The 11,610-nt window shown below is 46.7% G+C and overlaps 1 protein-coding gene across 1 annotated transcript in view; it reads right to left on the bottom strand.

The window, feature by feature from the left end:
- Nucleotides 1-614: 614 nt before the first annotated feature.
- Nucleotides 615-11,610, bottom strand: part of CTNNBL1 (catenin beta like 1) — a 55,704-nt gene continuing 44,708 nt past the window's right edge. The window contains exons 14-16 of the mRNA XM_040608112.1: nucleotides 7,034-7,171; nucleotides 6,345-6,417; nucleotides 615-872 (exon numbers count right to left, since the gene is read on the bottom strand). Coding sequence (XP_040464046.1) covers nucleotides 784-872; nucleotides 6,345-6,417; nucleotides 7,034-7,171 — 300 coding nt within the window. The 3' untranslated portion in view covers nucleotides 615-783. The remainder of the gene's footprint in view (nucleotides 873-6,344; nucleotides 6,418-7,033; nucleotides 7,172-11,610) is intronic.

The raw sequence follows: 11,610 nt of genomic DNA, 5'->3' as shown, positions 1-11,610 counted from the left end.
GTTTACCCTCTTCTGTTGGTGAACTTATTGCTGCTATAAAAAGCCAGACTCCGAGTTCAAGAATCAGAACACTGATTTTCTACAGGGCAAGTACAGCCAAGACCTAAAGCCGACTGCGAAAGGAAGTCAATGGAATCCGGGCATTTCATCACTTACACTCCCTCTTAGTTTTGAGTATAACCTGGACAGACTCACTCCAACATCCCCTTCAGGCTGACGAGCCTGTGCCAAAACAGTACCGACTTAGCCCCGGGGAGATTTAACAGGAATGGCTAATGTGGTTGATTCCTGGTTTCCCTCTGCCACTGAGGAACAGCTGAACTGGGCACATACCAATGTCTCAGCCTCCCCAGTTCACATCTGTACAGGGTGTTGCACATTTTCATTAACATACGAGGCTGGAATCACCTGCAAACAATCTCCTGAGCTATCTGAGCTTCCTCTACCCTCCTTCTAATACATATACTGTTGTACTGTTTCACACTGATCACAGCAGTTTGACTTATGGGGGTGGGGCGGGAAATAAATAAAAGGAAAAATCCTGAGCTGCCCTAATGCAAGGCATGCGGCTGCAATCCCACTCACAGCAGACTACTTCAATAAGAAACAAGGAATTAAAAAAAAGCAAACTATCTTTAATATCTTGAAAATCCCATTAGGAAGCAGTTTCATAGAAACATTGCTTTAATCGTGCAATGAAGGCTGGAGGAGGGTAGCAGAACGAGAGAGAACCAGAAGCCGCATCCTCATGGGCAGACACGGAATTTGTCCCACCCTGAGTCCTCAGAAATTCTCCAGCAGATCCAGGATCCGCTTCTGCTCGCTCTCCCGAAACTCCTGGTTCTTCCCATCCCCGATGTTCTCCGCATACTCTGCGGGGGAGAAAGCAGACAGACAAGAGGCTTTGAGTGAGACACTAATGAACGATGGGTAACTTCTCTTGCAGATAACACAGTAGAATCTAAATCTGCGTCCGCTGCAAACAACTGAACGAGAATTTATGCAAGGAGCATTTATGTTTTTTCTCCCCATCCCCAGGGTTAAAGCTCTGCATAACAAACATCTACTGACCCCTCATTAAAAGCTTCTGTAGCAAACAGAGACGTAGGAGGAACATCCTGCTCTCATCACTAAGCAGCACTAGGAGCCCGAGCAGACACTAGCACCACGAGGCAGCAGCACCCGTTCCGCGTTCTGCAGCACCTCACCATTCAGAAAGCTGACAGTCTAGGTGCTCCTCCTAACTCCTCAGCTATCCCAGTGGAGCAGCCCACTGGCAGCTGTTCAAACTGGACAGTCCTATCACTGGCCTCTTTCAGCCCACAAAATGCAAACAGTCCTGGACACCGCTGGCTTTCCAGGCCCCTTTTAACCCCAAGTACCACCAGGGAAGGTCAGGCAGGGGCTGTTACACAACCGTTAAACATTCCTAACCCCGATGACATGAACCTGTCTGTTATCCAAGCATCCTGAATGAGGATTTTTGTCAAGTAGAGACCAATTCCCCAATCTACAAGTGCTTTTAACCCATACCGAAGATAACACCACTTCAGATTTAACTACAAAACAAACTCTTTGTCTTCAGGCAGAGGATACCAGACCCCGATCAAAGTCTTGCACATCCATACACAGGACAAATTCCATGGAACCAAAGCGTCCTCTGCAGCTCTCCTTCCTGACATTCATTTAAAGCTAGCAGCTCTCATGCCTGTACCAGCTCCCTCCTTCCTGCCACCAGCACCTGCATATTCAAAGATGGTTTAAAAAGAAAAAATAAAAAGCAGGTTTTGAGCTGCAAAAGCAAGGAGCTGAACAAATCTTAGTAAATCAGGAGCAGACTGCCTGGTTAGACAGTGTTTTCCAGCCTCCGCCTTCTCACATTCTTTCCTCTCTTCCTAAACAAACAGAACAGCTTGTATTCAGCATCTGAATGGTAAGTTGCTGTAGAAAGTTTGCTTTAATATTTATATGTTCAGCACTGCTACATGCTTCTGAGCTCCATCAAAGCCTTTATTATATGAGCACTGAAAAGAGTGAGGACAAGGAGAAGTTAGCTGATGTGGGAGTCTTCCCTCCTGTGTGTGCTCTCTCTCTCCATGTACAAGAAGCAGAGTTCTTTGCCAGGGCCTCTGGGAGAAATCCTTTTAATATTTATAAACTGCTACAGTACCTGTAACCAGAGCAGGTGGGTAACGCTGAGGTTTGCTGCAAGTGAACCTAACCTCCTCGCTGCCCTGGAGAAGGGGGACCAGCACAGGGCACTCTTCCTCCCATGGAGGGGAAACTCTCCATTGCGCTTAAAGACAGCATAAAGCGAACAGATGCATTGTGGCCACCTGCATATTAGCTAATTGCATAAGGACAAGGCCCCAGCAACCCAGCTTCAGCTCTGCTGCGGTTTCCACACCCCAGCAAAGGGCTGCACCGCAGCATCTGGGGATCCAAACCTGCCACCCACTTCTGGCAGGAGATAAACCCCACTGTGGCAGTCTCCCGGGGTTACCTTCCAGGGAGAAAGTGCCAGCTAAGGCCAGCGTTTAGCTCAGGTTCTCCTGTCCCCTTCAGGCAGCACCGGCGCTCTGTCAGCAGCTGTGTTCCCACGGGGAGCTGGCGGGGAGGCAGGCTCTGTCCCCAGCCGTGCTTTGTCAGAGTAAGTGCCTCTGAAACAGATGCAGCAACTGCAATTGCCTGTGTTTATTGCAGCCCAAGGGCAACGTTTCCCTGTCTGCTGCTACCTCTCGACAGCTCAGGATACCCGCGTGAGGGATGGATGTGGTCCCTGAGCCTGGCGCGGCGCTGGGGCAGCCCTGGCTGCAGGCAGAGCCCTGTGCCCCAGGCACCCACCGGCTCCTGGCGCAGCGCCCGTTTTAGCTTTAAGGACTGCCAGAGTACTTGAACACACAATACAACTCAAGCAGGGAAGCTGCCAGTGCCGCTAATGACACTGCCCTTCTATCATCCCCGTGGGATCACTCAGACAAAAGTAAGCCACAAATTCCTCTAAGATTGCCCAAAAGCTCAGCGTTTTCCCCTCTAAATATTTAAGGTTTGTAAGACTAAAATCCCAGTGACTCCCAAGACAAGACTGTTTGCTGGGTTACCAACAGTTGCTAATGCTGACTTGAAGAGACCAGATAAACCCCCCAAGAATGAGGCTTAAAAAAAAATAATCTTCCACTGAGGTTTTATGTATTTACTTTTTTTTATTTAAAATTCCACCACTTCAGTGAGACAGCAAAAAAAAAAAATCAAATGTAAGCTCCCCCTGCCAACAGTTAAACAGAGCTTACACATTGCTGTAGCTACACAAAGGGAAAGGACCTAAGATTGGTTTCTGCTTCATTAGACAAAATACAATGGTTACAGAACAGTAAAAATCAATAGGGAAATATTGAAGCTTGTAATGGATATTGGAAGCTATAAAACCTGCACATACTGAGGGACCACAGGCCAAATTTAGCACAGTCCTCATAACATACCTACCTTTTCTTTTTGATTACCCATGCTAACAGGTTTAGTTTATAACATTCAGTAGGCATTCCACCCCCCCGGGCTCCCTGATGGGCCCACTACCTTCACTGAAACCAGATGTTTAACAAGGCATCACACTGCAGCGCTTCTGGGGAGGGACCTCTGCATCTCCGATTCTGCAGGGCTCCTCTGACAGCAGCTCCCAAAGGCAGCAGGTGCCAAGGCTGGTCTCTGCCGATCCATAAGGAACAGTGCACCTTCCCATTCCTGGGCTGAGTATCGCTACTTAGAGAGGTCCATGCCTCCTCGCTCCATTCCCAACAAGAGAGATGAAGACCATGTGCTGCCCCAAGATGCAGACACCACTTTGCTGTCATGAAGACCAGTCTCCATCCCCAAAACATCCCCCCAGCCAAAGCACACACACTGGTCAGTCATTTTCTTCCAAAGGATAAACTAACTGTCCCGTTACAAGTAATGCTTCATCTTCAAGAAAAAGGAACTGTGGGAGGACTGGTCAGTCTGCAGAAATGCATTTAATGAGCCTTCACTTATTCCCTGCCCACTCCTCCCCCTTGAAAGCCCTACCAAAAGAAAACAGTCTTGCTTCCTTGCTTGCATCATAAGTAATTCTGAGCAACCCCAAGGGATCCATCAGCTGTCAGGTTGCCAGAGAAACATGGAGAATATGTAGGCCATAAAAATCAAACTAAAAACCAAGCACCTAATTAGTATGCAAAAATAGAAAATAAAAACTGAACAAGAGCAAAACACTTAGCAAAAAGTAAAAATAAATCAGCCCTCATCTGTCCTACAGCAAGTTGGAAAGGGGCCTGGAAATGTTCCAGCCAAGGCTCAGGGCTCCTGATCTCTCAGTCATTTGGGATAGGGTCGTACAGTTCTGACACCAATTAAATTCTGGAAATCCCCCGCTGGCCCCCAGCCCCTCGGGAGGCACACTGCCAGGGTCCACCACCAAACCCACCACCCCAGCAGCCAGGCAGCATTCAACAAACTGACAACTCTGGAGAGGCAGGGAACTCGTCCGTGTTGTCACTTACACTGAAAGTTGGTGAATCTACACTGACAACATATTTGGACACAGGTGTGTAACTACTGGAAAAAATGTCACCAGCACAGACTGCAGGTGACTCAGTGCTGCTCCTACCTGGCAGGAATCTTCTGGGCCCCACTGCAGTATTTCACAAGGGCCTGCCAACAAATTTATTTCTAAGGTCATTGACAGTTGCAATGGCAAAAATCTCTAAAATTGGCAAGCATAAGAGTTGGGGAGAGCTGGAGACAGAGCCCCAAATACTGTGTCTGTCAGCTGTATTATTAACAAGCCATGTGTGGCCTCTTCAGGCAGAGAAAACGTTACTGCTGAGAGTACTGAACCTACTGTACAATCCACAGCTTGCAAGACATGATAAAACCCACTGAAGAAGTTTCACAATGCAAGTCACTGTCTGTGAAAGAAAGAATCAGATGAAATTTTAATGCAGCTGCCCACCAATTCATCTTGGTATGTAAATCAACAAACCAAAGACATGAACGTGAGGTGTGTAAATACAGCGAGGTGTGCAGACGAATCCCTTGGGCACCCGTGGCCTGGGTCAAGCATGAGAACCTGAAAGTGGGTGAGAGCCAGGCTCTAAGTTGGAAATGGACAGTTGGGAGGCAGGAACTGTCAAGTATCATAATTAACATCAGCAAAGATATCCTATCCAGTCCCCCCTGTTCATCAGCAGGCATTAACTGGCACTTGCTGGCAAAGGACAAGGGCCAAAGAGATTGCCTATACCTGCAGGTAATCTCACACAGTTGCAAAATCACTCTTAATTTCATCATACCAGCCATCCTTCTGATCCCCCTTCTTTCCTGCATATAGGAAGGGAGAAAACCAACAGGATCTGCAAGAAAAAAGCTGCCTGTACTGGCCAGTGATGAGGGGGCTGAGGGGGAAGAAACGGCCAGGAGAACATAGTTGTTACTGCCAAAGAAAGCAGAGACATGGAAACAACACAACCCATAGCCCAGCACCCCAGAGTTGCTGCCAGCCTTCCTTTCTCTCCAGAAAAGAGACTTCTTACCCCTCACCAAAAACAGCACAGCCCCTCAGGAGCAGAGACGTCCTGCACAACCCTCTGCTAAATAAGGAGGCATCTGTGGTGGGCAGCAGATTACCAGCTGCTCCAGCTAAGCTTTGCAGCTCAGAGGGGGCCGTGGGGAGAGTCTGAGCCCTGTCTTCCTCCTCAGTTCAATTGGCTGCTTCTGCTGAAGGACAGCAGGCTACAGCTGAGAGCCACAGCTCAAATAAGCATTGCTCTAATTCAACATAAGCATTAAAAATAACAAGCAGTACTTTAAAACTGGGATTGCAAATCACAACAGCTACGTTTTAAAGCTACAGAGGATACTTTAATGCTATAATCCATATTAATCTGACGCTAAGAACAAGACAAATACACCATGGATACTAATATGGTGCAGATGGTAAAGTGCAGGGCCGTGTTAATGAAAGATGAGACTCCACTATTCTTCCCTCTAGCATGCATATACACTTCTCTTAAATATTTACTCTAGCGTTAATGTTAGCAGCGAGTTCCAGCCAGTCTGCAGCTGATGGCAGCATGAAAACGGATGTGCTGTTCCACGACAGCAGCCAACAGCAAGTGTCCTAACTCCGAGGTAAAGCACACCTCTCATCCGGGTGATTCTAGCCTTGCCCAGATCTCAGAACACTACTCAACTGCTGCCTGAAGGTGCTCATGAAGTCAAGGAGAATTACATGTGAAGGCTCGTTCCGCAAACCGATGACCAAGCCATCCCTGGTAGAGATGAGACACATGCACAGGAATATCTCAACTCACCCTTTAGGATGTGTCGAACGATTTTAATGGAGCTGCCTCTCATGTTCAGAATCTGATGGACTCTCTGACGAATCTGATGTAGGATAGGAAAGAGAAGAAAGTAGTCTTCAATACAACACAAAACCATGAATAACCCCACTTTTTCCCATTTTGAGGGAAGAGCAGAAACCCTGAACACCACAAAACCCAACTCAGGCTTGCTAGCCCACAGTCTCAGAGCACCTACTCAGAAACGTTCAGGAAGGCATGTGGCACGGGTACAAGTAACCACATACAATATTCACAAACCCCACTGTATTCACACCAGCAGAGATGCAGCATTTTTCACAAATCAAGAAAAGTCACTTGTTGTAGCCTGTGCCTTTGTGAGACCTTCTGAGAGAACCCCTCCTTCCACTGCTCTCTCAGCATGGCATAAACAGGGCCTTTCATTTCAAACTGTGACCTCGCTCATGGCAGACTGTATGAATTCAGTGACAACGATCAGCTTCTCTACCCACTAATGCCCTCCTAACTGCTATAACTTAATGAAGCTATATGGGCACAAGCGCAATAAGCAGGAGGTTTCCTCCCGACAAAGGGATTAAAGGTAAGATTACTCAGTAAGGCAGTATTTGCAAGGATTTAGCGTCCTGTTTGTACCATGGATGTAAACACAGATGATCTGCCAACCTTGTATATAGCTTTACCTGGGGAACATTGGCATTACAGATCTCTGCCATGATGTAACAAATGAGCTGTAGAACAAAGAGACCGGCATCCAGGCGACGGAGATAGAATTCGTCTTCCATGTCATCATCTATTATCTCTCCCCGACGCACCATGTCCTGTAAAGCAACACAAAGAAAAGGTGCGATGACTGCCTCTCAAAGTAATTCTCATTAGCGTTGGCAAAATATTGGTGATATTTGCAGTTTTTTAAGAAACACTTTGTTCCCCAAAATGTTCCATATATTTCTCACCAAATAAGTACTTTTAATAATTCATTTAAATTTACAAAACATTTCGTTTTGAACAAGGTTTTGCCTTTCCTGGTTGTGAAGTGTGGTCATCTGCAAATTAAAATTTTGATTTAAACATACAAATTACATTTCTAAATTGAGCGATTAAAGACTGTGAATATGAAACAAACCTGTGTATCTATTATTTATAACGTAACGAAAAACCTGCGCTTTTACTGGCCATTTGAGGGTGCTGTTAAGCAGTGCAGAACATTACTCCAGCAGCTGTAAAGACCTATCAGGTTTCCAACTTCATTAGTGACCGATGAATGAGAAACCAGGTCCAACAATCCTGCACAAGTACAGTGTTTCCATGTCCAGCCTTGTTCTTCCAGCTTCATTTGTCAGTGATACTGAGGGGGCAAAACCCCAGCCGGGGTCTGTTAGCAGAAGACCACTGGCTCCCATGGGAATGCGGACAGTTCATTTTTCCTCTGCACAGAACAGTGTTTCACTAGCGAGACCTGCCCAAAGGCAGAACGCAAGAGGCCATTCCACTCGTCTTGTTCAGACAGAGCATCTTCTTCAAAGCACTTGCAAAGGCAGCCTGCAATAAGCTCAGAGAGCGTCCCCCTGAGAAAGGCTGCCCATGTCTGCCGCTGGACCTGCTGCCCATTTTCATGGAGACCGACAGCCCGAAATAACTGATCGCATGTGCGACCCTTTGCATTTTGGGGTTTGGTTTTTCGTTTTGTTCTTAAATAAAGGAAGCAGCTTGTCAGACCTCGCTGGCTCACTGCAGCTTGTGTGATTTATTATGCAGCCGTCTGGCAGGTGGGCACATACCAGCGCAGCAATATTTTCTCATTAGAGCCATCACCAGTGAGAGCACTGTACCTGGAACGCTCAACAAGAAGCGCTTTCTCAGGGTGCACAGGCGCCAGGCAAACACAAGCAAGGTCACCAGCACCAAAGCTGATATAGGCTACCAAATTTCCCTGATTTATCAAGCCAAGTCCTTGCATCTAATTGTAAGTAGGGTCCTTTAGGCACACGAAGGAAAATTAACCCCATGCACTTCTCACTGGAGAGAGCATGACGGATGTTCGCCATATAGAAACCTGAACAAGTGACTTCGAAGTACAGCTGTTTACCACCACCTCCTGAAAGTGAGAGAGGAAAGCACAGGTAATGAAATACTTCTCCTTTCCTCTTAGAAATCTAGTTTGCCAGTGAAAGACCAAGTTCAGATTAAAAACCAATGCCGAGTTACCAATGCCATAAGGTCAATTGTTTTGGCTATGCTCCAGGATGCTTTAGCATCAGCTCCTGTAGACTCCAGCATTTGCACAACTGTAATTTACTTCAGGTTCTCAAAATGATGGGCACAGGCATGACTGGGCAAAGCTTGCATGCAAGCTCTTGCCAGTAAAAGAAAAATCCAACTGTGCACAAGGAGTGACTTTCCTCACCCTACACCCTTGCCAAATTGCAGGAATCTCATCAAATCTGGTCTCTAAAGCTAAGCAATGCTGAGTCTGGCTAGCAAGAGATTGGAATATTGACTGAAATCTCAAAAAAAACACGATTCAAAAAAGACGGCAAGCACTCATTCCTGAGCTACCGCTTACCCTCCTCACAGTACACAAGCTTATTGGCTACTCTTCTCAACAGTGCTAAATTCCTGAACAGAAAGATATCCATGGGCCAGGATTTTGAATCTCCAGAGCGGGAAACAAAGACCATGTCTGTTCTGTATTCTGATCCAAGCGCGGCGATCACAGGAGCTGAATCCAGACAACTGCTGTCTTGATTACACAGAGAAGGCAACAGTTACAACAGCCCCTCTCGACAGAGAAGCAAGATTATTTTGTGCCAGTAAATTAAGCAGGTATTAATTAGAAGACAAGTACAGTTTTAAGGTACTTTTTCACAGTCTTTCTTTTGAAAATCACAACTACCCTTTAAATGCTAATCTGCCTCCCAGTACAGTACCGAATAGCCACCTTTCCACTTTGTCTCTCTTTCAAAGCTGTCAAGTGACTAACCTCCAAATGAGCACTCAGATGCCATTTCTAATCTGCCAGCAATACGTACTGAGATGCCCCTTGCTGATGGGAGAAGACAGCAATAAGATGGGCTTCTGTGAAGCTAAAATGAGCTTCTCTCACACTAATGAGCCAGGACTGACAGGCCTCAAGGTGTCAAGACTCAAAACCTAGACACAATGGACCTGCCAATGCGATACAGAAGATCACATCTGCTCCACGTAGTCACTGGAGTAGGGCCCAAAAGATTCTCCACATCCTTCTCCTCCCTTACCTATGATTCACCTTCCCCAGCACATGCAACAAGGCTGGGCAGAGCCGAAGGGATCCTGGTTTTACTTCCTTACTGGGTGGGACAGTGAGGCCAGTCCAGGTGGTCAGAGGAGGTGGCTCTGAATGGCCATGCACGAAAACAACTCTCACAACTTGTCTCTTACAGCAAGTACAGACTCTTGCCCCATTGCCGGGGAGGGGCAAGTGATGCAAGCCATGCTCAGGAGGTGCTTTCAGACCACTGGCTAATAGCAAAGCTCAGAGTCATCACTGAGCCCTTGGTCCAAAAGGATATGCAGGAGACAGAGACTGACGCTTGCAACAGGAGAGGGGCAAGCAGAAGTCATGGGTGAAATCACACCATTGTAACCAGGACTGTCCAAGACCATCTGCTTTCAGCTCACAGCTCTGATGATAATTTCCCCAGAAGCCTCCTTCATGTGCAGAGGCTGCAGATGTCATGGTCTCTTCAGCAGACCGACCACCACATTCCTTGAAACACAGAATGGTTAGGAGTGAGCCCTAGCCAGGCACAGACTCTGCTGCCAGCACGCATCCAGGTCATACCAAGGTGACCGAGAAGCTCTCAGAACCACACAAGAAACCATCAGAGCCCTCTGCTGTGGGAAGGACTTTGTTCATTTCTGCCTTATAAGCAGAAACACGCTTGAATTTCTGTAAATTGAGCCACCAGTCTGCAAGGGCTGAAAAGCTCACTGCGATTGCTGCAAAGCAAACCACTGCTTCTGAGTCAGGAGAAACACAGCAGCAGCTCCTGCAAAAGCAGGAGCTCAACTTCAGCAGCATGAAGCAGAAGCCATGTTAGGACAGTCATCTAGAAAGACCCACTAGTCTCAGCAAGAAAGTTCAAAGCTTACCTCAGCTTGCTGGCCGTTTGCTGGCAAAGCTCACCACACCGGCAGCGCGAATACAGCCACACTCGCAACGCGCACGCCCTCCCACCAACACGGCTGCACGCTTGCACTTGCCCTAACACCGCCCCTGCCAGGACACTACGTCCTGCCCTCAGTGCCACGCCAGGCAATTCAGTCCTTCTAAACCAAGCTGGAAGGATGGGGTAATACAAATTCCCATTTCAGTTAGCCCAATCTGTGGGCCTTGCTCTCATGCTAGGAGTTCCACCTCTTCCTTTCAAAGGATGGAATGACTTAACTGTAGCACAATTAGCATGTAATTTGTAAGTCATTATAGTGCAAAGTGTCTGGTGAGAATATTTTATCGAATAAACCTGCTGAGCATAATTTTCTGTGGAACTATAAAAATATTAAACCATCTCCTGTCTTTTCCTACCATCTTTAGAGATCACTAAGGCTATTGTTGCCACCTGTAATTGTACCTCATTTCAGAGGTAGTTAAAAGCCACAGGATTTTGCACGATTTCCTACAGAACGAATTAAAGAATTTGAGCAGGGGGCAAGATATTTCTAAGTTTCATTAACTAAAAAACTCTAAGAAAAGTGCTAAGACAGGCATCAGGTGTTGGAGACAAATGCTCACATGGACTTTGCTGCTGGTTTTCAGGTGGCAATTAGGGTAATCACTACCAAAACCAGGACAAGATAAAACGTCAGGTATGATACACTCAGTCATTCCTTGCCTAATCAGGTTTTCACTTGTTGTAATTCAAGACTTACACCAGCATACTCTGTCCATCAGACCTGGATCTCGCTCTCACCAGTATAGGCTCAGCCTGTAAAATATCATCAGGTATCACTTTTCTTTGTGGCAGGGAAAAAGGCAGGGACCTATATACCATATTTTTGGGGTACTATGTCCTCTACTGCAAGAGGAATGTCAAAAGCCCCCAAGCGACAGAGCACAGTTTCTGAAGTGTTCATGCCATCCACTTCAATGATTCATGTGCCACAACTAGAAACATTAAAGTGCTCCATAAATCCTGTCACAGCCAGAGAATGCTGTGATTTGACAGACAGAATTTGCCTACTTCTGCGTGGGGAAAATGCTCCAGACGCTTCAGATCTC

The sequence above is a fragment of the Falco naumanni genome, chromosome 10 (genome assembly GCF_017639655.2).
Source record: "Falco naumanni isolate bFalNau1 chromosome 10, bFalNau1.pat, whole genome shotgun sequence".
NCBI lineage: Eukaryota > Metazoa > Chordata > Aves > Falconiformes > Falconidae > Falco > Falco naumanni.
This window is presented reverse-complemented; position numbering and strand designations above follow the sequence as displayed.